This window comes from Eleginops maclovinus, chromosome 2 (assembly GCF_036324505.1).
Source record: "Eleginops maclovinus isolate JMC-PN-2008 ecotype Puerto Natales chromosome 2, JC_Emac_rtc_rv5, whole genome shotgun sequence".
NCBI classification, from domain to species: domain Eukaryota; kingdom Metazoa; phylum Chordata; class Actinopteri; order Perciformes; family Eleginopidae; genus Eleginops; species Eleginops maclovinus.
Window position 1 is genome coordinate 23,142,534 of NC_086350.1, and position 25,810 is coordinate 23,168,343.

The following is a 25,810-nucleotide window of genomic DNA, read 5'->3' on the forward strand; positions in this document are numbered from 1 at the left end:
CTAACCGATCGAGGGAGGAGTAAACCAGCTCATTGTTTGTACTGTGAGATTAAATGATGTGTTTTTTCAATAGAGTCTGGTGCCTTAAGAGAGCATAGATAATGGCTTCAGTTTCCTTTGGAAAGGACTGCTTGAAGGAAAGGTAACAGATTGAAAATATTCTAAATATATAGCCTTCTTTTAAACAGATATTGATTTTTTTGTAGTATCTTTACGCTGATATGGATGATTACCTCATACAGCCCCACTTCAACAAACACCCTTTAGACGGAATACTTTCATCGTAGGTGTAATAAATTACACTTTATCACAAGAAGTGGATCAGGGGGGGACCAATTTGCACGGTACTGCTAACAACAAGAACCTTTGAAAGATTTTAGCCTTTGTTCAGACAAAACAAATGTGACCTGAACAGATCTTCCAGAAAAATACCAAACAAGAATCAAACAAAAAACAGGACTTAAACAAAAGCTGAACTAATGAGGGGATAAAGTGCAGGAGGTCAGGTGGTTGCAGGGCTAATGGGGCACAGGTGGAACTAATTAGGCAAGGATAAACAATCAGAAAAGGCGGGAAAACACAAAGACAGGAAGTTCAAATGAACATGGCACAGGGGGAGAACACTTTAAAATAAAACTACAAACCCATGAACTCGAAACTAGGATCATGACATCATTTTTCTGTAATGACTAGATAAAATATCTTCTTCAAAAATATCTTTTAGTAAATATAATGGAAATCTTGAAAATGACAATTGATGTCATAATCACTGCTTTTATTGTCAGTCTTTTCATTCCCCACCCTCCATTTCCTCCTTCCCTCTTTGTCTAAAGTCAGAGGAAATTAACAGTGTAGTGCCATTGATCCAGCAGCTCACACATGAATGCATACACAGAGTAAAAACGCAGCCGCTCCCACACACACCACTCCCCCTTGAAGAAGACAAAGTGGGAGGTATATTGTTGTGGACGGAGCGACTGACCCCCTTGTTGAGTTAATGAGCTTTTATTGACTTCAGCACCTGAAGCTACTGCTGTAACTTATCACTGTTAGCACCTCACTCCCCAGATGCACAACACACAGGGGAGCACACACACACACACACACACACACACACACACACACACACACACACACACATACACACACACACACACACACACACACACACACACACACACACACACACACACACAGATCCATGGAGACACGGGAACACACAAAACGTCAACTTAGTGTGTAAAGCTACAGAATCCCCCTGGAGGCAAAAGCACAGAGGAACTCACAAACACATTTTAGAGTTGGTGCTTTAACAGATGGGGTAGATAGATGTCATCACTCTGACAGATCACAGTTTACATGTTGATGCTTTACACTGAGGTGCCTCAAATTCTGTTGACATTAAGTGTGTTTCAAGAGTAAAACATTGATTGTGATGTTTCAAAATGCAAAATCAGGCAGTCCAATGATAATACAAAGCTTAGGAATCATTTTTTTTACATCTTTCTCATCTCAAAGTCAGCATTTAAAACTCACTTTTTAGTGAATTTATTTGAAAGGACACATCGACAAAACCAATTGAGATGTGAATAATGCCTAGTTTGCATATTCAAACTTAATCTTTAAAAATAACATATAGTACAGAAACAAGTCAGAAAGTGACTGTGGTAACGCAAGTAATCAACCGGGAAAGATAATTGGGATATTTATTTGTTAAAATGTATTTCCCTTTTTTGCGATATAGACTGCTGTGAAATTGGACATATTTGATTGTATTCCTCATTTGCTTATAATATGGATGAATGCTTGTAATATAGAATAAGTATATTCATACAAGTTAAAAACGGTTGGAGTTTATGGCGCTATCTATTTGATATAGGTTATTCTTCCCCTATTCACCTTTAATTATTACAATTATTATTTAATGATTAATTATGTTTCTGATATTACATCTAAAACAAGTTGTCCACACCGGGAATATAATGGAAGAACTTATCAAGGAATTGTAATCAACTCCAACATTATTTTTGAACCTAAAGAGACATCATGAACACACAGGAGGGAGGCAAACCACAGTGCACCCCCATCTATGACATACATACTAACTAATACAATCATAGCCCCCCCCCCCTCCATGGTGATTCTTCTGCCCCAGACCTGAGCCTTCATCTTTACACATCAAAGTCGGTTTCATTCACTTAGTCTAACACAAATCATATCTCAGGAGCTCAAGGTTACGTTTAAACTGTGTTTTAGTCAGGATGTTTGATCGGGAGTTGGATTCATTTTCAGCCTCAAACCGCTTTAGTTCTCAACCTATAATACTGGAGATATCTCACAATAGTGCATTGCTCTCAACAGCCTTTTATTCAGAGTATATTTGTCTAGAAAATCATCATATCGAGAAAAAAGACGCATCATTTTAAACATTTCAAAGCCCCTGCTCCCTATAAAACTACATATTATAAGCTCATGGCTGGTACCTGGCCAGGGTCTTTTTCGATCGTAAGAATGTCAGAAATGGTTTTGGCATCTTTAATAAATTCCAAAACCACTCCAAAATTGCCTAAATCGACCAAGCAATTTTGCTACTTTTGTCTGCATATACTAATGAATGCTAGTTAATGCAACTTGTGCTAATTGTGCAAATTGCCCAAGATATGCAGGTAAGCATCCGGCAGTTTCTATGTGCTGGGGACCTGTACTATATATTCTGTCCATAAAACGTAACATTTCCAGGTTCACAATAAGACTCTATGAGCTGGCAACTAGACTTCCTACTCTATCGAATACGTAATTTGCCACACAATTCCTTGACACTTTACCAAAACCGTCACTTAGCAACCGTAACGAATCATATACGTCACAGTGCTTATCAATCATTTTCCATCTTATGCCAGAGTTTGCTGAAGTGCTTATATGTTCATAGGTTGGACCAAAAGGCAAACTGTGAACTTAACAGTAATTATTATAAAAAGTAAAGTCCCTTTTCAACAGGTGGTGATACTGTATGTACAGCAGTAGATTTGTAGGGCTAACAAGTTATGCATATATTTCATAAAGTATATCTTATTAAAATAGTTTCACACATACTTATTGGTCTTCGTGTTGCTTAATACGAGTCCAAAAGAGGGTAAGCCCAAGGAACTATTTCCTTTCACTTTTTTATTTTACTCTGATCCAAACCTTGCTAATAAAGTCAGATATTTCACTGCAGTCCATGTCTATGGAGCACGCATGAAACAACAAGATAAGAACGCACAGGGCAAAGCATCAAGCTGCGTGTTTCTTGAAGTTGCAATTCAACAGACTCACATCAAACCTTGCATCATGATACCTCTACCAGTGTAAGTGCATTTGGATGCTCTAAGCACTGCAGTCTCTGTTCTTAAGTCCTGATGAATTCTCCTTCACATCTTACCTAGCCCTATGGTGTTTTTCAACAAGGTTAAGTAAAAGTTGTTCGGAAAAGATACAAGACATATCATCATGGTTAAGTTGTGTGAAGTTGATGTTGAATAAAAGTCATGGACATCCTCGCAGTAGATGTCAGAGGTGCCATGATCTATTTATAAAAAGATTGTGTTTACCGTTCCTGTCTCCAGACCTTGCTGCACGACAACCAGCTTGGCCTCATGGGAATCTTCCCTTTTTCTCCCTATTAGTCACTCCGTCCCTGAGAAGGGCAATCATATCTTTCTCATCACAGTGTTCTCAGAAGTGTTTGAGATCAGATGTCATTGGTATGAACTGAAATGCAGATCTTTCATCACTAAGAAGATGACTATGTTCCCGTTATGTTGACTCCTTGAGTCTGAACCTGCACCTCTATTCCCTTTAGGCCACTCACACACAGGAACAGGATCAAGGGAAATATAACCTTCTACTTCCTGTCCCAGGGGTTGAATGTGTTGTCGTGTATCCATCAAAAAAAGTAACATATGTGTGTGTGTTAATCATTGCATTAGAATGAAAGTAGATCTGGTAAGTTCTCTTTTTCAACTCACAGTAAATAATTAGGTCTGTTTGTGTGTGCTATAATGTGGTGTGATAACCTGGGGATGTATTAATGTGTTAATGTTCTCCCACATATACATTTCAGAGCACTGGCTGATTAGGAGTGAACCTATAGCTGTGCATCAACACATTTACATACCGTATCTGCGAATTCACAGCCATATGTTTCCGAGTATGCATACTGTGTAAATAAGTGGAGTTATTATTGTGATGTAATTTATATTATTCAGATCAGCTGAGTTTGAATTATAGGGATGAATGGAACACCTCCAACTGTTGTGTGGAAACCTACTTGCGTCATTGATTTAAAATATGCATTGGCATCATGGGACATGCTGTTTTCTGTATTCACACAATGTGAGTTTGTTTTGCTGCACTGTGAACAACAGATCCGTCAACTGCTACTGCGGTTACCAGTAACCACAAATGTTGCTAGAACAATCAGGACTAAATCCTTTATAAATGAAATTATTTAATTAACCCCCTCCTTATCCGCATCCCTTCAACCCTCCCACGATCTTATCATCCCTCCCCATATCACTTCATCCCTTCATCCCTCCCTTGATACAATCCAGACCCTTTATCCCTCCTTAGATCTTATCATCCCCCATATCACTTCTTCCCACTGTGTATCACTTCATCCATTCATCCCTCCCTCCCTACATCCCTTCATCCCTTCCTTCCACCATATATCCCTTTATACTTTCCAACATCCCTTCATCCCTCCCTCCCTCCCTACCTCCTTTCATCTATTCATCCCAACACACCCCTTCATCCCGCTCTACATCCCGTTCATCCATTAGTTCCCTCATCCCTCACTCCCCTCATCCCCTACATAACTTCATCCCTCTCTTCTTGCATTCCTTCCACCATTCATCCCTTCTTACGGTCTGTCAGATGTAGCTATTGTAAAGGCTTGGTCACAGCATCATTTAGAACAGTGAAGAAACATATTTTTGCTCACCACAGTCAAGACAAAAACAAGATAAACTGTAAATGCAGAAAGATGTTTCTGCAATCAGTTGTGAGACAGCAGTAGATGGTACAAATATGTTCCCTGCTGTCAAACTAAATGTTCTGACCTTTTGTTCTCTGCATGGTTAACAATTAAAGGAGTTCCTGGTCCTCCATTTCTGCCTTGTTCAAAAAGTGATAGTAAATCAGAAGCCCCTTTCACATAAACTGTTCAAGGCAGGAAAGTTATTGCGTTAGAAATGTTGGCATGCTACCTAAAATCACACACTGGGGCAGCATCATGCTGGTAAATGGTGAATGGACTGAATGGATTTATATGGTGCTTTTCCAGTCTTCACTACCCCTCAAAGCACTTTTATATTTACAAGTCTGAAACCACCCATTTTAATACATAGAGAGGCAGAGGTGCCACCTGCTCAGGGGAGGGTTAGGGTTAAGAACTTCGCCTAAGGACACTTTGACAGGCTGAGTGCAGGGGCTTTGGATCACACCACCAACCTTTCAATTGGTGGACAACCACTATTATACAGTACATTCTATATTTATATTCCACACCTTTTACACTTATTGTACATATAATATCCTGCTATATATTTTGTTTTTGTTTATATTTTGTGTCCACTTGTGTACATCCTGTATCAATCAATGTAAATATATTTGACAATCTGGATACAAATGTATAAATGTATATTGAGTTCCTTAATTCCATTATAACAGATACTTACCTTTGTTCTTATTATCCTGTGTGAAACTATACTGTCCTGTTTTTCATTCTGATTCTGTTGCTGCTTTAACTACTGAATTTCCCCATGGGATTAATAAAGGTTCAGCTTATATTATCTTATCTGTTCTTATCTTGTCTTATCTTATCTTATCTTATCATCTTTTGTCCCAAATGTGTATTTTTTACTTTCTTTTTAAACGCTATTTCATTTTAATTTATTGTAATTACATTGCCTTGTTTTTATGCTGCTGCAACAAAAATATTTCCCAGATTGGGATCAATAAAGTACTTCTATCTATCTTCTATATATCTCTTTAGCCACAGCTGCCTCTTGTTTTGTGTTGTAGGGTTCATTGGAAAAAAAGCTAAACTGGTTTAATGGCAAATCTTTTTTCACTGCAGTATCGCAGTAAAAGGAGCTTAATTTCCAGGAGCATTCATGAAGTTCTAGTGGGAGTGCTTATGGACACTGCAGGTCAAGCAAATGTGTTACTTCACAGCAAAGAGTACTTGAACAATGAAATAACAAGAACCACTTCTGAGATTTTACAACCAAGCAAAAACAATATGAACATGGTGTAATGATGAATACGAGATGAGTATTAAGGGAGAATGATAACCGAAGGAAATCATCTGTAGGAAATTAAAATGTGTACCAGAGGATATTGCAAAGCTTTTAGAGATGTAATAATAAAGGTAAGTGATAAGAAAACTCAAACAAGGTGACGTATTAATCAAGGACTACACTTCTTTCACTAGCATGTTTTTCTAAAGCTTTTATGGGAAAGTAATGAGCGCCAAGTTCTTTAGGGTTAGGTAATGGAAAGTTCACGAGCTGTTTAGCTCCTTTCCTACAGAACAACTATAATGTGTCAAAATGTCGGTGTAGGCTGGCTCAGTTGTGATCGACTCAGGCAGACAGATGAATGATCTTTCCTCAACCTTCATGTCTTTGATGGCTTTGGTCTGATTTTCCCGTTGGCTTGCTTTTCTCTTTCTTTTGACTGCGTCTGGTTTATCTCGTCTGTCTGGTTTCTGAAGGAGTCAGCGGTCGATTGTGCTCTTTCTTCAGCCCTAAGCCTCAAAGACCTCAGTCCCACTGACACAAAACTGGGCTCTGTCCACTCCACCTTCACCTCTGCCCCCCCCAGAAACACAGGCATTCAAGCATGCAAGCACGCATAACTTAATCCGCATAGGTACACGGGGGCTTGTCCTGGTTTTTGTATACAGTCATCCACTGAGCCATGCACATCTTTTTTTAATGCTTGTGTCACTTCGCATCCTCGCAGGTTGAGCACATTTATTCAAACAACTTCCTCTCTCAGGATGCACACAAATAAAAACACAAGAACAGAAGTTCAAATTAACCAAACAGCTCAGGAAGCTGTAGAAGCAAAACCACTGAGCTGAATGCAAATCAGCATTACGAGTGTTGTGTAGGCATGTCACAACACAGGATAGGAGAAGTCTATTCCAATCCCACTGAAATTCCTCAATTCTTGATAGCAATTAAATTGTAATAAATGTGCTTTTACTTCAATTTACACTGCTTTATTTATGTTTAAGTCGTTATCCCATTTCTAATATCAATTATATATTGAATTGAACATCTCCTTTCAACGTCTGTATCTATTCAAGGTAATCTACAATAACAAAATACTACAATATTGCACATCATTCATACATCATGTTATGATTTACCTTCGTGCAATAGACCCTTTAACTTAATAGAGCTTTAACGCATGAGATTCCAATTCAATGCTACAACAATCCACTGGCCGCTGAAAGCTATTATCTAGCCGTTCCACTTCCGATTTTAACTCAGATTTCTAATGCTGTCTCAGGGGAAAACACAGCATGCCTCCCGTGGAAGTGTTGGAACAATATCTGTTAGTCCCAAACACATTTTCTATCCACCCCTAAGGGCGACGGGACGCTGTTAGCCTGCTAGAATGCTTTTCAGAAATGTGGCATCAACTTAAGTATCGCTTCTTCTGACATCCCAATCCCTCAACAATCTACCGTCTGGGTGCCTTATCAAATAACGTACCTTGAAACCTTGAAACCTTGAAACCTTGAAATAACGTAGAAAATTCTTGCCTTACTATGCAGAGTTTTGTTTTGTCTGACTTTTCAAAGCAACTCTAGAAGAACTGACCGTAGAAATACAGAAACAAGAATAGAGCAAAAATCAGTTTTCTATCTTGTGGATGCTAAAATTGTACCCCACTGAGATTTATCACCCAATCACAGTTCAGAATCATCAGAATCCCTTTATTCATCCCACAGAGGGGAAAGCCAAAGACAGCTTTACAAAAGAAAATATGCATTTAAAAATGTAAAAACACACAATTTACAAAATACACATCCTGAAGGAGATATAGCAGCCAGGCAAATATTGCACAGTTATTAATAATGGCATATTTATGTTTATATATTGCACATACATTGTTATTGCACAACTAGTCAGTATTTTGTTTGTTGTTGTTGTATGTATGATGGGTCTACCAGGGGCCATGTTGGTTGTAAAGTCTGACGGCTGTAGGAAGGAAGGACCTGTGGTATCTTTCCGTGAGACACCGTTGGTGCAGCAGCCTGACACTGAAGGAGCTGCACAGTGCGGACAGGGTGTCCTGGAGGGGGTGGGATACATTGACACAGTTCCCCTTAACTCTGCAAAAAGTTTTAGCGTCTTTTAGCACATTGTTTGTTTTTAAAGCCAGCAACCTTTAACATACATCTGTTATGTCATCAGCCCATTAGCTGTAAATGACACATTATACCTAGCATGTCACAAGTTTATATACTGCCCTTCTTACCCTCTGTTGGGAAATAATGAATGGTTCTAGATGCTGGTTCCTTTTCAATTCACTCCTTAAAAGGCTGGTCTGAAACTTTCTTTTGATACACTCCAACTCAGAGAACATTCACTTAACATCATGATTATTTGTAGATCAGCATTACATTTGCATTAATCAATATATTCATATTTACATTAAATACAATGTTTAATAATAAAATGGGGCCGTTGTGGTTATACAGAGACTCATCGCCTCTGACTTTTTAGTTTCTTTTATCCTTTCGTTTGGTTCCAATATCACTCTCATCAACTTCAGGCCAATGTGTTCAGCAAAACCCTCCCTCACTGTACTCTAGCTTCCCAGAATTAAACCGCAATAAGACAAAGTTAGTGACTCGCTGGTGGACATAGTGAAGCATTTAGCAGCCAAAGAGCCCAACTACTTCCCTCAGGATTCAATGAACCCAATGCTGATATCCCTCAATGGCTACTGTTGCGAGCAGATTGGCCAGACCTAATTGTCTAAAGCTGAAGATATGTCAGAGGTTTGTTACAGCTGGTGCCTTTGCTCCCAAGTGGGAGAGAAAGAAAAAACAATTCCGGCAGCTTTAGAGCCGCAGCAGTAAGTGCATTATTGAACTGCAGTGCCTGTTTGTGTTGCTCTGTAGTGCTCTGTGCATCAGAGATACCACGAGAACATTATCAATCTGAAGATGCTACATAATCTGGCCATTTATTACACTAACAGGCATTATCACATTTTGGGCCCATTAACAGGGAAGCCCGATTGCATTTTGACTGATGATGGCTTGCTGTGCTGCTGCATGCCCTCTTGTCTCTGTTTACACTGCTAATGTACTAAAAGAGGGCTTTCCATGGAGCCTTTATGGCCTCCTCATTCATCATTCACTTCCCTAGGTTTCTGTGAACCATATCTTCTTTTTGTATGTCCGTCTTTACGTTGCTCTCTGATGAGTTTGATCCAAAGATTCTAGCTTTGGTAGGATGTATTTCTTTGCTTCAGATCCTAAATTGAATTGTCCGGAGGCTCTGGTCAGTGATCCATGATGGCCAGCTTTTTTCTGACAGGCCTGATAAATACAGGTCCTGATCTCTCCCTGCATCTCTATTCCTCTCTTCTCCTCCTTTTCTCCATCTTATTTGCTCTCAACTTGTCCTCTGCCTCTCTCACTCACCTCTATAACACTTCCTTTACTTCTCATGTGTTCCAGTAAACTACATTTTTCACTATTCTCTATTATTTCCTGCGTTTCTTTCAGATGCTCTCTGCACTCCATCCCTATAGAATTGTGTGTGTGTGTGTGTGTGGGGGGGGGGGGGGGGGTGGGCAGAGGGCTCTACTGACCTTGGGCACAATCTTCTCGTTTTTGCCAATAATGTTCTTCAATTCTCTCTGTACATATGCCGAGGAGAAGTGTGTGTGTCTACAGTATGTGTGTGTACTGTACGTGTACGTGGGCAATAGGGTTTCGGGAGAATTAATGTATACACACACTCACATACGCATATCAAACATATGCATACTGAAACTTTTGTGTTAGGAGCACACACACACACACACACACACACACACACACACACACACACACACACACACACACACACACACACACACACACACACACACACACACACACACACACACACTAAAAAATGCAAAGACCACACAGAAAGAACAGGAGATGAAATAAATTAGACTGATTACAATAGAGGACAGTGACTCCTTCATACAATATATATGTGTGTGTGTGTGTGTGTGTGTGTGTGTGTGTGTGTGTGTGTGTGTGTGTGTGTGTGTGTGTGTGTGTGTATGTGCGTGTGTGCGTGCGTGCGTGCGTGTGTATGAATATTCATGCACAGTGTACTTTGTGGATGGGGAGAACAGAGTCATGCTCTGCTGGTACTTCATTACTTGGTATTTGTAAGAGGACCTCTGACACACACACACACACACACACACACACACACATACACACACACACACACACACACACACACACACACACACACACACACACACACACATACACACAAAGCTTGTTTAAATGATCTTAATCCAATCTTTACCTAAATCTACACACAAATACACACTTACATCAACAAGGACACGTGTGTGTGTGTGTGTGTGTGTGTGTGTGTGTGTGTGTGTGTGTGTGTACATGTGTATGTGTGTGTGGGTGTACATGTGTACTTGTGTGTGTGTGTACGTGTGTACGTGTGAATGCTTTATTTGTGATCAGCGTGTTTGTTGGCCTAAGTTTTGAGTGTGCCCTCAAAGGGTTTAAGGGCTTTTGAAAGATTTAAGTGTGTGTGCATGTTCACGTATCCTTCTGTCTGCTCATTAAGTGTGTGTTTGGGAGTGTGTGTGTGTGTGTGGTTATTGCTTTACCAACCATGCGTGTCTTTAACAACTGAAAGTAGAGCTAAAGATTAAAGGTGGAGGAGAGGACACAGGTAGGAAACATAAAAAATTGCAACAGGGACTTTAAAAAAGAGGTGAAAGAACATGTGATATGGCTGGTTGAGTCCAGCACAGGAAGGGCAAATTACTATAATGAATAATAAACACTAAGCGGCTTTTCCTTACAAAAACTAACCAAAATAACTATAACAAATGGGGTTTCATTTTATGATGACATTAAGGATTACAACTTTAAAGCTGCTACGGCGATATTCTTTTGACTATTTTTAGTAAAAAAAAATGCAAAATAGTCACAAGTGCAAAACACACTGTAAACTACCTTTCCCGGTACATAATTAGCAAGTAGTATGGTGAACATAGTGGAGCATTAATCTGATAAATAAGAGATATTTCCCTCTTGGAGGAGACAGAAGCAAAAACAGAGCAAAAAGGAAGTGAATATGAACTTAAGTCGATACCAATACCAGTGTAATTCCATGGTTCATGATAACTAAATCTGTACCACAGACAATAAATTCTTTATACTTAACTATACGCTCCTTCATTACAGTTGGCTGGTTTGAAAGTTAAACAAGTCATAATTCCTTTTCCAATACGTAATTTATACATCAATATGAAAACATTTCCATCAAACTGGTAATTATTCAAGTTTCCCGCCAAAGCATTTTACAAAATTACATGAACACATCATGATAATAATTAGCACAAAAGTCATTTCTATTTAAAATAGCTTAAAACACATCGAAATTATACTAAATGGACCCTCGCTTTGGAAACGTAGCTTTTAGCTCCGGTATTTAACAAAGCAGGACTGTGCTGCCTATGGCTGCTAACAGCTAGCAGCTAATGCTAACTAGCTCTCATCCTGCCAATTCGAACACAGCTTGGTTTCTTTAAAATGCAGCATTATCCAGGTAAGAAATCTTCCCAGGTTAGATATAATTTGGTCCCAGAACCTAATACTATCATTCCAGGACACGGTTATTCTCAAGCCCCGTCGATACTACATCACCTGCGGTAAAAATTAGTATACCTTTTTTCAGAATTTTGTCATCAATTTGGTACCAAATGATCGGGTATTCAACAAACTCACTACATTCAATGCAAGGATACAAACATGAATTAAAAAGAAAAGACAATGTTTCTGCTGCCCTCAGGAGGCCAAATGTCTAGGTCAAATTCAGTCCATAAACTATAAAATCATACTTCAGTTTTATCAATCACACTCAAAGGCTTCAATGGTAGTGAATAGGGGAGGGGGGCGAGATTTAACAATCTTTTTATTTTCACTCTTTGCAAAGTCCCCTTATGATTACTGTGAAGATTCTCCACTTGTGATCTCATAAGATCAAACGACGGATGCACAGTGTGGCCCATGACATTTGTACATCACACCCCCATGAGATCTCTTAAGATCATTCTATTTAAAAAGAACAATCCTGAAAATTAAGAGGCTTAGCTTTGATTTGAAACGTGTGACGAAAGGATTTTTCCTGTCAGATGTATCAATATTTGTGAATCCTTGATGAAAAGAACATAGGGAGGACAGGAAGTAGTGAAAAAGGAGAAGGAGGAGATTATAAAAGATCAGATAGATGAGCAAGTTTAAAATAAAAGAAGAAGAGAGGCAATGGCATACAGATATTAATGACTGCGAAGACATGAGAAAAAAGAGAAATGAGGACAGGACGTTTGCTAGAAGTCAGGAAAAAAAGAAGAGAGGGATGAAGGAAGTACGAAGAAGAATAGAAGGAGGATGGTGTGCAGCGTGGTGGACAGTGTGTGTGTTTAGTGGTAGACTGTAAGGAGGGGGGGAGAAGGAGAAGAAACAGCAGTTTTCCTTGACACTTTTAAACCTATTTTAATGAGGAATCTAACACTTCATGTGTCTTTGCTGCATTAGAGAAAATTTAGAAAAACGCTGCAGTCGAGCCACCGAGGGGGAACTTAGAAGGAAGAGAGGTTGGCAACTGTTTCCTGAGGAGAACAATTAAAAGCCAAATATATTCTGCCTCTCGCCTATGGACTGCTTTTAATGTGATTATTGGGGCGCTGATGACGCAGAGAAGAGACATGCACCCAGGGGAACCTCTCCAAGACTCTGGCCCTGATACTAAGAGCTAGCTGGTTAAGCCAAGACAGAGGAGACAAGCAGAAAACTGATATCAAGAGAAGCAGAGAAAAAGGACACAAAAGAGGCAATAAAATAAATTAGGCCTATTCAACTTTTAGATAACGTGAAAGGAATAGTTTTACATTTTGGGAAGTAAAGTTATTTGTGTTCTTGCTGATAATTTTATAATAAATTGGTACCACTTTCATGTCTGTACTGTACAGTTTTCTTTAAAAAAATGTAAGTTAGCAAAACCAGGTAGCTTAGCTTAGTCTGGAAACTGTATAACAACTAGCCTGGCTCTATTCCAAGCTAAAGAGGTTGCTTTGCAGTAAATAAAGCTCATTAAATACATGTTTGAACTTTTTTGTTTAATTTTGTACCACAACAAAGGCAAAACTGCTAAAGAAAACAATGGTTAGCATGCTAACATGCTAAACTAAAATGGTGCCTTTTCATTGTTCCGAAGGTCCAATATTCCGAAACCCAACAAGAAAATACAAAACAAATTTGACCAAACATTTGTCCAAGCAAGCACAGTCTCACTGTTTAAATAGAGACAAACATTGTTGATTATGATGCAGAAAGACGTCATCAGAACCTTTTAGCCATGCTATTTTTGTCCATATTATAGCAAGCACATGTCACTTACTTTGCATCTGATTTACGCTGATATCTCCATTTTAACCATGACCCTAACTGATGGCACTCATCATGCCTTAACCTAACCAACCCAACCAACTAAGGAAAAGAGTATTAGTCAATCGAAGGCAGAGTTAGACGTTCATGCCTATGCCATGGTGTAAAAAACTGAGGAAGGTCCTTCTGTATAACATTAGCCATGCACTTCTGTTAGTTGCATTTGGGATTTGTATTTCAGAACAATGTCCCTTCAGAACGTTTGTTTTGTGAATAAATTAGCTTTCAGTCGTATATTTGTCTGACTATTGGGGTTTTAGAAAATTGGGCTTCTGAATGTCTTCCATCCTTTCAAATATTGTAAGCTTATTATGAGATTCTGGATTCTAATCAAATGTTCTAGTAAGCCATGACAGTGATCCAGCATGCACAAAACCAGGACCCTGAAATGAAGTAGCTGGCATTCACTCATTATTGGTTTTATTGTTCACATCTGAGCTTTTACTATTGTGACATGTAAAAATAGCTTTTTTTTAAAACTGCCTATTGTTTTGAATTAAAAATGTTTTGGTAATGATGTAAACAGCATGTAATTTCATTTATTTTTCATAAGAACACCTGAAAAAGAACTCCTTTAATGATATTGAGGAAAACGCCAAATAAAACAGGTTGAAATGCAAGGAAATCCATATTTGTGCACATACTGTATTGAGAAGATTTCATTTACTACAGGCTCACTCTTCTGCTTTAATCGCCTTCCTTTTTATCCTTCGAGAAACACTTTTGCGCGGTTGTAGAATCTTGTATAAATATTCCTGAAATTACTCCCACAGGAATAGGTACACAATTCAATAATACATTGAAAGACTTACTACACAGATGTAGTGTTATAAAGATCCATAGTCATCAAACGCAGCTAAAAATACTGGTCCAAATGATAGAATATCATTAATCATAGCCAATTTATGTTTTAAAGGATGTTTTTCAGTGTATTTGAAGCATTGATGATGATTTTTGACAAGGTTTTTTAAGAGTGACAGATGATATTCAGAGTCAGAGGTGAGAGGAAGCACTGCTCATAGGGACATTAACTACACAACAACGTACACACCCTCACAGTTTTTTGAAAGTAACAAAGAAAGACTTTCATGTAAGAATATCAGCCAATGTAAATTCATAACTAGCCTCAGTTTTCCCCATGTGTCAGTAACATGTCTGAGGGACCGAATGCATGAGGAATGTTTCCCGGAACAGGTTCAGATGTGCGGCTGAATAAAATCTCCAGAGACAGGCATAGGCGAGGGACAGATGCGAATCATTCATCATTTATCTCCATCGGTGAGACTTTTTTTTCCTACCCCCGTGGTGTCACTCCCCCATGGGATCCCCATCCCATCCCCCCTCATCCACATTGCTCTGACATCTGCAGCAGCATTGGATGACGATCAATGATGATGAGGACATTTATAACGCATACTCTGGTTTGAAATGGAATATATATGGTTTCATCACCAAGTCAGTACTTGAGTAAATGATATCAGGCAACTCCATCAATTTCACACATCAAAGTCAGCTTCTTCTTAAAAAAAAAAAAAGAGGAAAAAATAACCCTGCAGATGTCATAGTGATGTAACAGGAGTTATCTCGCCTTAGAGAAAACACATTTCTAACAGAAGTAAAAAAAACCTGGGACAAGTGTAAAATGTGTGATATTGGGCTATAAAAAAAATGTGATGATTGATTGAAGTGTTTTTAGAGCTGGACCCAGGCTGTGCTCAAATTGACCACTACTGCATACCATACACTGCACACATCCTGCTGCATAGTACACACTAATATAAACTGCAAACTAACGTATATAATGCAAACTACATTCTGCCTATACATACTGCATACTACCTCTTCGTATATACTGCCAACAGCAGACTGAATGACAAATTAAGTATGAGTTAACTAACAGACCGTCCACGCTAAAGTATACAAAAGCTATACGAATCATATGAATGACGGTTGGCAAGTTTCAAGAAAGCCAGCCAGTGGCTCCTTCACATCCCCAAAACGTTTCAGCAAATTTCCAAACAGTCATTATTTTGATAATCTGACCAAGAAATGGAAAACTTAATGGTTACTTTTTTACTTAAAAACCAAAAAATATATAACTAACAGCTTTTATCCTAGCCCAACATCTCTCATTACTGTTATAAAGGTACCCAGAAGCAAATCATTGTCGGGGATTCAGTTTGTACAATGAGCTCGAACCAGGGCAAGTCTTGAGTACACAAAATTCACATTGCAGTTTGCATTACATACTTGTTGTACTTGAAATGAATAGCAAACGCAGACTGCAGCAAAGTCATTACTAAAAGTCAGAAAATCTCTACATCTGATGCACTGATTTGACCAATCTTTTAAAAAATCTGTGCAATCCCTAACATGAAGGAACTGCATTACAACATTGCTTGATTGAGTATACCCTTTGGATTGAACCCTGCTTACTTTAATTAACATTTAATTGCATTGAGTTTACTTGCGAGGTGGGAATCACAAGAGGTAACAACTATAAGTCTGACATTGAAGGTTCCCGTTATTTGCCAATCGTTGCTTTATTACCATAATGTAGCCTACAAGTTACGTCCTTGCGCAAATGCATTAGGACTGGGGGAAATTGAATTACAGTCCACTCTCACAAAAATAGTTTGCATGCTGCATCCACAACATTCAGGCGCATCGCTCCAGCACTTGTTCCATTGGATGTTGGAGATAAATGCGGGGGGCCACGGGACCCTATAACTGGCAGAAGCAGGGCAAAGACAAGTCCAGAAGATGGGGTTTAACAGAACACTATCTCATTACATACAGTTAACTTAAAGTCCAGATCTGCATCGGTGTCCTCCGGTATACGCACAACTACTCCTAACATTTTCAATGTTGCAGCAGGAGTTGTGCATTGCTCAGAAATAAAGCAGAATCGCTCAAATAATACTTACTCAGGAGCAGAGCAACAGGCAAGAAGAGGAGGCACGCGGAGTTGGTGAGAGATGTCATGCTGACCCGTGGAGTCTTCCTCACAAGTTTCACTGGGATCCCCAAAGTGGTTGTTTCCAAAAGAGAAGGCAGCCCGCACTGTCCCGCTGCTCGGTGCCGGTCACAGCTCCCCTTCTGTCCGCGGTGAAGCTCTGTACTCCAGCTTGAGCGATCCACTGTGCGCTCATCCTCCCTGCCGGAGGGGAGGGTGCGCCCGTGTTGGTGGAGGAGGAGGAGGAGGAGGAGGAGGAGGAGGAGGAGGAGGAGGAGGAGGAGGAGTGGGGAGGGCTAAAGGAGCAGAGAGTCCCGGAAAAGCTGCACATGGAGTCCGGACAGGTCTAGGTGAACGCGTGGATCAGATCTTTTATTCTGGTATAAACAGGGTCTGGAGAGGGTTAATCTAACAATGTATTTTGTGTAAACATTGTCTAGATTACTTTCCGTGACTTGTAGATTATCTCAATATCCAATGTACTGCAAATATAAACAATATATTATAAATACATAATAATTAAGTGTATAATGAATCAAGATAGAACAATGTAAACTTAAAACAAAAAGAAGGAATTGAAATGTGTCCTCTGCTTAGGTTTTTTCTGTTTCTTTAACAAAGCATGTGTTCTTTATTTTAAAATGTATTGTTTCTATTGGGTTAAGGTTGTTTTCTATGAAACTGTTAGGGAATACAGTTCGCTTTTTTTGTTATCTGATTACATAATCCCAATTCATGTTATCCATTACACCACAAGCTTTTTATCAAACAAGGAAAATGCAGTGCCTGTGCTGTTACACAGAACAATCAACTCAAAACATAACTCATAATATTACAATTATATTATAATTAATTCTAGTTTAAAGCTTAATTTACGTTCGAAACTATGTCGAGAAACTTGTTGCTCATTTTCCATTATTTTTGCACCATGGGAAAAAGACCCGAAAAATATACAGAGGTTCAGTATTACGACCAAAATATATTTATTCTGCAGTGCAGGAAATTGTGGCCCAGTGGTTTCCAATCTAGGGCCCAGGGGCCATGCTTCCCAAAATGAATGTATATGTTTATGGAAAAGGATTTTGGCCTATTAACTTGTTTCTTTCTTTTGATATTTAATAATTGAGACCTTTTTGAGCCTACAAGAGCCGAAAAAATGTCTCTTTGGTAGAAATACAAACACGTTATTGACGGAGGACCCCACAAGACACTGACGTTTTAGAAAAGGACCAAGGCCTAATGTTATGTTTTTTTATAAATGTAGTGGCATACATGGTTTTCCTCTGAGTTGTAGTCCAGTGGAAGCCAAAAGTAACATTTAATGGATTGAGTCATAGTACAACATCAACTTTGTGTAAATGTGTTTGTTTCGCACCACTGGAAGTTACGATTAGCAAGGCAAGCCTTGTTTATGGATTGGATGATTCAGATAAACACAATAAATTGATTGTGGTGACCTTCCATTATCGGGACAAATGAGAATATCCTCACAAGTGACTGAAAGGAGCTTTAGCGCCGGCCATCATGGTAAAAAGGTCATAAATAAAAGGGCTTTTATTGTAAAAATGAACGCACGTGTTCCATTTTTACGCATTAATGCATAATGGACTTTTTTTCACTCATTCCTTTATTTCAGGGCTTTTTTCTCTTTAAAATTAGGCTTACTAAAAAGATTTCCTAAATTAGATTTTTTTTGTTTAAAGAAACTAAGCAAAGTGTTTTATAATGAGTGACTTTTAAAGACTTATAACATTGTGAATAGCAAATATTTTGGCCAGGATTATGCTAACACATGTTTTCATGCATTCCAGTGGGTCAGTGAATGTAGAAGTACAGAATAAACCACCAAACGAAAAAAGATGCAATAAAGTGAACAAGTCTTTTTTTATTCCAAAAACGTTTAGGGTAAAATAAACTGTAAAAGATACAACATAATCATACAAGCAGAGGGGAAGGGAACATAATGGAGATAACATAATCACTAGCCTCAGTTGTTTCTCACAGCTCCCACTCGGGGTAACGCAACCCCTCCTTCTACTCTGAGGACAATAACCGTAACTGAACTGAAGGGTGAGGGTGGTAGTAGTCAAAAAGAACCTCTCTCTGTTGCACGATTATTCAATTACATGTCCGAATCGAATGTCTAGGTAGTCCAATGTCTGCAAACAAAACATACAGATTCTCCTGTGCTCAGCCTTTCTTCAGATCCAACATTTTAATGCCGTTAATGCTCATTAAAGTATGAAGGAGCTGCTGTGGGATAATTCTCAAACATGTCTAAAGGCCCAAATGGGATCAAATGTTTAGATAAAACATGTAGAATACAATAAGGCACTTGCTAGACAAATCCAACTCCTAAACACAGAGGTTCAAATGAACAGAACTTTTATTTTACAATCAGCAGAAACTGTGTGCATCTAAACAAGAATGGGTGTAAATGGGCTGAACACATCTTCATACACTTTGAACACACTTTAAAGAAAAACAAACATGTGCAGAGTTTCACTGTTTGGGAGCAGGAATGACTTCTGAATTCAGAACCTAAATGACGAAAAATCCAACTAAGTGCTGCCTCCTACAGTATATGAGAAGTAACTGCACATTAACATCATCTGGAGAAGCCTGATAAAACAACATCAGCAGTAACAATTATGTTTAGGAAGTCTTGTATTATGTGGTATAATTATTTTTGACAACTTTTAAAGCAAGTTTACAAGTCTTACAAATGCTAAATGATTATATAAAAAAGGGGCAGGCATACAGACGGGGAGAATCAATTTACACATGGACGGCTGTCTAACTACATGATGGGCTCCAAACAAGCAGAATCCTTTTCAGCTTCCGAAGACCTCCAAAAATATTTTTCACATTTGGAAAAATGTTATTTCTATCCTTCAGAGAGCCTCATAAGAAGGATTTTTGAAAACAAGGCCAGATTGGTAAAAAAAAAAAAGTTGCTTTACTTCCTGAATACAGACACAGGAAAAAATGTATTAACTTTCAGTAAAACAATTCAGCGTGTTGATCCTCTTCAAAGCACAGATTTGGCCTGGCAAGGTTGTAGTCTCCAACCCTATTAAGAAATAACTGAAAGGAAATATGCCACAAACAGGAAATGGCTTTGAATGTTACACATTTTTGGTTGCCAGGATTTACTGAGGTGTTTAGAAATAACCTGAACTGAGAACAGTGTACTGGATTCCAAGTTGGCTTAAGAAAAACATGCTGATCTGTATTATAAAAGAAAAAGCCAAGCCTGCTGTTTTTCCAAAATAGAAGGCGACATTTTGAGGCGAAGCTTATCTTCTTTAGGTACTTTTGTTCCTCCTCCTGCCCAGAAGCTGACCCTGCATCAAAACCTGTATTCCAAAACTCAACATGCCTGACGGAAAACCCGGAAAAACAAAAGAAAGAGTGACGTTTGGTCTTGTTGACCACTCAGCTGAACATTCTTCGAGTCTTTTGCACATTTGAAGGAAGTGCCATCAAAAGGAGAGTCAGGTTTGATGTGTCTGGGAGACGGGGACTAGCAGAAATGTTAGGCTCTCCGAATCCAGTCGTTTGTTTCCTGAAGGGGATAAAAGGAGGGGAAGCAACCAGATTGCCTCTTGGGTAATGAAGTCCTGGAAGAATCTTCACTGAACTTGTCCGGACAAATAATGTCTTGCATTGAAGGTATTTCCAGGACAAGAATAAACTAAAGCGGCTCCCTAATTCGAAACTTCCCTGGTGCAGGTAGAGAAGGGCTAATGGTACCGGGAGAAGGAGCTGGTTTTAGGGACAGGTGGACTGGAGGGAACGTTTTTCTTAAACCAAACAAGAAGTTTCAAACTCAGTCTTTTAACTTGCCTTGTCTTCCATCTCCAACCAATGCCTGAAAAATGAGCGGGATGAAGTTGCATTCTCCTCTACGTGATCTGTGAACCAAAATGGACGCATGATCTGTATCTACGAGGAAAGAACTGTTTACAGGATAGGGTTAGTGGCTGACAAGGCCCTGCAGCATCATCATGAGGCGCCGCGCCCTCTTGCTGAGCGGGCTGTGGGGGTCTTGCTGCAGGAAGGTGAACAGCTTTGGTCTGACCTGGGCCAACACGGAGGACATGTGGTCTCTGGTCAGCGGGTCGCCGTGGTCCAGGTTCATCAACGCGTCCTCCAGGTAGCTGAGCAGGGACACAAGACGGAGAGATGTTGAAGACAGAACATTGATTTCTAGTAAGGTACATGATCTAAGGTATGAGCAGGAATGGAACTTAATTACCGTCTTTAGCCATGTTAGTTATTATATATATGGAAATCGGGAAATGAACATCAAACCAGGGAATTAGTTATGGCTTCACCACTGCCCTTGTCTCAAAAAAAATTGAACTTGCTTTTGGTTATACGTCCATGCAACCGCAGGTTTACTGTCTTTTAGCCCAACGTGAGGTTTTTATTTTTGCATTTATGCTACAAATGTTACGAAAGTGGTGTTAATATGAGGAGATTATCCTGCTGAACACAACGTGTAAGTATCAATAATGTGCGTTAGCCACATACGGTATCTTATTTCCTGTTATATGCCGAAAAAAGTGTGGTCTTGAGCCCTTTCAATGCTAACTTCAGGCCTACAAAAATACGTCATCACTGCACCATGACTGATAGTCATACCTTGGATGAGGTTGACTTGTGTGGACAGAGAGAGTCTCCAATGTCAAGCTCTGTCCTTGATCACTTCCTAGCTGCTGGCCCACATGTGTGGCTGAATAACCAAGATTTTCTGTCAAATGTCACAGCAAAAATTGAATTCTGCTTCCTGTCACCTGCACCCTGTCCTCTTACTCAGACAGCACTACATTGAACTCCTCAATGAATTGTTTTAGTCAGACATCTGGTGGTTAGACTATTTCTGTCCCGCTCTCCTGCCGTCTTTGTCTTTACAGTTTAAATGACCCTTCATCTCCTCGTGCCGAGCACTACCTGGTGCCAGGCTAACATTAGAGGCCATCCCATATTGCCAGCTGGCCTCTGGCCACAGTTCGACTCAACACGCACATTGCAGGACCCTTATGTCCACACAACACTGCCAACACACTTTTTAATGTGTTGGCATCAAAGAGCACAGATACTGATAGCTGGTAAACATCTTGCAGGAGATAATCTGCTAACTAAAACCCTTCAGAAACATTCACAAAGTGCTCTCTATGGTCCCTTAGTCCACATTATTCTGGCATGCGCTCGGACAACCAAGTGGTCTTCAAAAGTAGCTAATGATCCCGCTAATGATCCTCTCTGCTCCTAACTATACCAACGTTGCTTTTGTTTCTCCTTGAAAATCTTGTTTTGATTCTTCTAAGCTACCATCAATCAGGAGTACAGAAAAGTAAAGGCTCCTTTGTCTTGTGCTAAGCTGCAAAATTGTTCTTTATGAGTAAAAGACTTTTTGTCCTTTCCTAATATTAATCGACTTCTATTTACTCCAGAGTTTTCCTGCAGAGTAGGCAAGAGCTTTAACATGTATCTACTGAACTCTCTTACACCACAACCAATGTCCTGTCCTAATAATGCGTTGGACTGAACCACACCCTACTGGCCTCATCTCTCTCCAGATGGCACAGAGCGGCACCAGAGGGCCATATCAGCAGCAGTAGGCAGCTGCAACGTAAACTCAGAAGTAGAAAGGTGAACCCGTCCCAGAGTGCTGCTGTAAAGGGACTCTGTGAGAGAAAGAGCTTTGCTAGGGGAGGAAAGAATAAAAGGAGAAGGGAGGCAAGAGGGTATAAGAGGAAAGGACATGAAGGGGGTGAGGTGAGGACGCAGCCAACAGGCCTTGAGATGAAAGCTGGAAAGAACGGACAAGACTGCAACAGAACGAACGATACAAGGGCATCGAAGGCAGGGAACGATAAAAAGGCTGCATCTAAAAATTGCGAGGCTATTCACAGGATCATCGGTGCTCCCCGGACAGCCATGTAGCCGGGCTACAGACGGAGCGGGGCGATGAGGTCAGCAGTTTAGCACCGTGTAGCACCCGGGAGACAAGGAATAATAGACATGCAATGGAGATGAGATGGGGAGCAAAAGTTTAGCAAAGAGGGGCTTTATTACTGACGGACGATAGCACAGTAGAGATGTCGTGTGATGCTGCTGTGGCTCTGTGAGGAAAGGAAGACTTGTTTGGGAGACCTAAGCTTTACACAGCTTGCAGCTTTTTGATTAAACTCAAGTGACGCCTGCTGCACTTTGAGACGGGTCTTATATCAAACCATAGCGGTGTGAGACAAACTGAGCAAGCATTTTTATTGTTTTCTATTAATATTGAGGTTGTTTTAACTACAGCTGGAGCAGATTGTCAATAATTCTGTTGAAAAGAGAGACTTAGGTGGGTTTTATGTGCTGTGACAATTAGTGGGTTTACGAACATTAGTGTTGGGGAAATAGGCATGGACCAATCAGAGGGATAGCAGTTTCGATCCCCGGCCCCTGAAGTCAATATGTTCAAGACTCCTTGGACAAGAAAATTAAATGGCAAATTGCTCCAGTAGACATGTTTACGATGTTGAGGTGTATTAAGTCACTTTGGGTAAAAGCCACATTGTTTTTAAAATGTGTTATAGCAGTCACAAGAAGGTTTCCTGTGTGGCTGGTTTAACAGTTTCCCCTCCAACATCACTGCCATTACTTTTATGATCCACAGCTAGTGCAGTATTTCCTCCAGCAGTGGACAGAGGATAGGTTGTATTTGGGTCGTGTGCAATGCTAATAGTATTATTATAAATGATGATGGATAAGTTGGCCTTAAACATCCTACAAGGATACAAAGCGAGTTTCTTTGGCTTTAAAAAGCATGTCATTTATTTTTAGTGACATACTCCTTTTATTCTTGCTCAGCTAACATAATCTGTCCTCTGTCCTGTTTGTCACTCTGCCCGAGGACGACGTTAATCTCGAGCCCTGGTACTCATGTTGACGTTTATGTGGTTGTATAAGTGATTGACGACGTATCACTGTTCCAGTTGCTCATCCTAGAAGTGTAAAGAAAGTGAACAACTGTTTTGCTCGAGTTCATTGGAGAGAAGCGGTCGTCATGACATTTCAGCCGTACTGCAAAATGTATACCATGGTAGTGTGTAGTTTAGTCTGCTGCTTACCAACATACATTTATGTTTTCTTATATCTCAAGACAGTTGTATCGTCATTAAAATGTGTATGTCGAATAGGCATAAAATGTTAACACTGTGTAATCGCTAAGCAGGAAATAGTGTTGCCATGGAATTGAGTGATAAATCCCATACTGTACAAAGAAAGGCATATGTCGTGGGAGCTCACCTGATTTTGAGCTCGGAGCGGGTGGTGAGGTTGGAGGAGAGCTGCTGGATGAGCGACAGCAGCACGGGCTGGCTCAGGGGGCAGGGGTGCTGCCCGAACACCTGCTGAGAGTCGATGGTCTCACACACGTACAGGACCAGGTTCAGATCAGTGGCTGACAGAGCCTGCAGGGAAAGAAAGAGGGAGGGAATCTCATTCAGATGAAATCAATGAATCTTTAAACAGTGAATTCAAATCTCCCCTTCTCTGCAATAAATCTAAAGGGAGAGCATGGATGTACAGCCACAGTGGGCCTAAGTAAAGACTAGCAAGCGCTTGCTTTCTTAGTAAAAGAGAGACATGTCTGTAAAAGAAGCACAGTATTAGCCGGAATGTTTCTGGTTCTGACATCTAAAGGTCATAAACTACACAATGTTCCCAAACAACAGCAATGTGCAAAGCATGGACGTACGTATTAAAGGAAGAGCTGAGACAGGACATGATATGTTTCCATGGGTCAATCAAAGATTCCATTAGCCAAGAACTGAACTCAATGCACAATATCAAGGACGATCACAAATAGCCCGAGACTGAAAAACAGGGGAGGGGAAAGGGTTGTAAACGGCCACTTAATAGTAGGTTTTAGATAGGAATGTTACGGTGCACTGAAGTCACCATTCGGGTTCACACTCAAATGCATGTGTTCAGTTCAGTGGAAATACTCAAATGTAAAATAATATTTAGTTTCTCATTTATTTTGAAGATTAGTGCAAGAGAGATAAAGAGAGACAGCATTTGAGGAAGCATTTAGTCAACTGGCTATTTTGGATAAGGAACACTTCTGCACTTCCGTTAGTCAGTGCATAGCGTAGCTAGCTTTATCAACAGGAGTTTTTTTATTAACCGTCATTAAGTTATAACTCTTTTTCTAGACGAGACATGTTTCGTTGTTGATTTTATGTATTTAATACATTTATCCAAATAATGCACATTTGGGAAATGTTTGGAGCTGCTGGCCGGTGTGCTTTGGTACGTTCATAGTTTCTTCATAGTGTCCTTATATTAGATTTTGGGCCGTTTCCATAAATCATCCTGCCAGCCACTGACAGGATAAATGTGATATTATAAAACCGTTCCAAGGGCGCAGAGTAGCTGTTAATGAGCTCAAATAAAATCCATTGATTACAATGCTGCTAGTGCTAAACCGCAATACCTCACGCACATGCGTTTGAACCAGAAGTGGGGAAAGGGGCGGGGCTACATAAGGTGAATATAAGGTGATATCTGTGTGAGTGTGTGTGTGAGTGAGTGAGTGAGTGAGTGAGTGAGTGAGTGAGTGAGTGAGTGAGTGAGTGAGTGAGTGAGTGAGTGAGTGAGTGAGTGAGTGAGTGAGTGAGTGAGTGAGTGAGTGAGTGAGTGTGTGTGTGTGTGTGTTACCTGCTGAAAGGCCTGGTTGAGCTGGCCCTGCTGGAGCAGCTGCAGGATGTTGGCCTGCTGCGTTTGGTAGTCAAGGTGCGCTGTGGGGACGGGGGTGCCAGCCGCTGACCTCATCGCCTGCATGATGCTGGAGGTGACCACCGCCTGCTGCTCCTTCATCGCCATGCTCACCTCGCCCTTGACGATTCGCTGCACGTGGCTAAGAATAGTCTCCTGCAAACTGGGGAGGAAGAGGAAGAAAGAACGTGAGGAAGAAGGTTACCCTCCAGCTGGATTTTAAACCACTACCCTACACTGTAGCTGTTGAGTAAAATATGTTTGGTCACTTGTTGTCAGGGTTATCTGTTTCTTGTTGG

At 40.1% G+C, this 25,810-nt stretch overlaps 2 protein-coding genes across 2 annotated transcripts in view; both read right to left on the reverse strand.

Moving 5' to 3' along the window:
* Positions 1 to 16,887, reverse strand: part of nrn1la (neuritin 1-like a) — a 61,848-nt gene extending 44,961 nt beyond the window's left edge. The window contains exon 1 of the mRNA XM_063912718.1: positions 16,702 to 16,887. Within this exon, the coding sequence (XP_063768788.1) occupies positions 16,702 to 16,759 (58 nt within the window). The 5' untranslated portion in view covers positions 16,760 to 16,887. The remainder of the gene's footprint in view (positions 1 to 16,701) is intronic.
* Positions 16,888 to 18,595: 1,708 nt separating this feature from the next.
* The window catches only part of edc4 (enhancer of mRNA decapping 4), a 29,895-nt gene continuing 22,680 nt past the window's right edge, over positions 18,596 to 25,810 (reverse strand). Inside the window, exons 28-30 of the mRNA XM_063907616.1 lie at positions 25,455 to 25,674; positions 24,039 to 24,202; positions 18,596 to 20,893 (exon numbers count right to left, since the gene is read on the reverse strand). Coding sequence (XP_063763686.1) covers positions 20,710 to 20,893; positions 24,039 to 24,202; positions 25,455 to 25,674 — 568 coding nt within the window. The 3' untranslated portion in view covers positions 18,596 to 20,709. The remainder of the gene's footprint in view (positions 20,894 to 24,038; positions 24,203 to 25,454; positions 25,675 to 25,810) is intronic.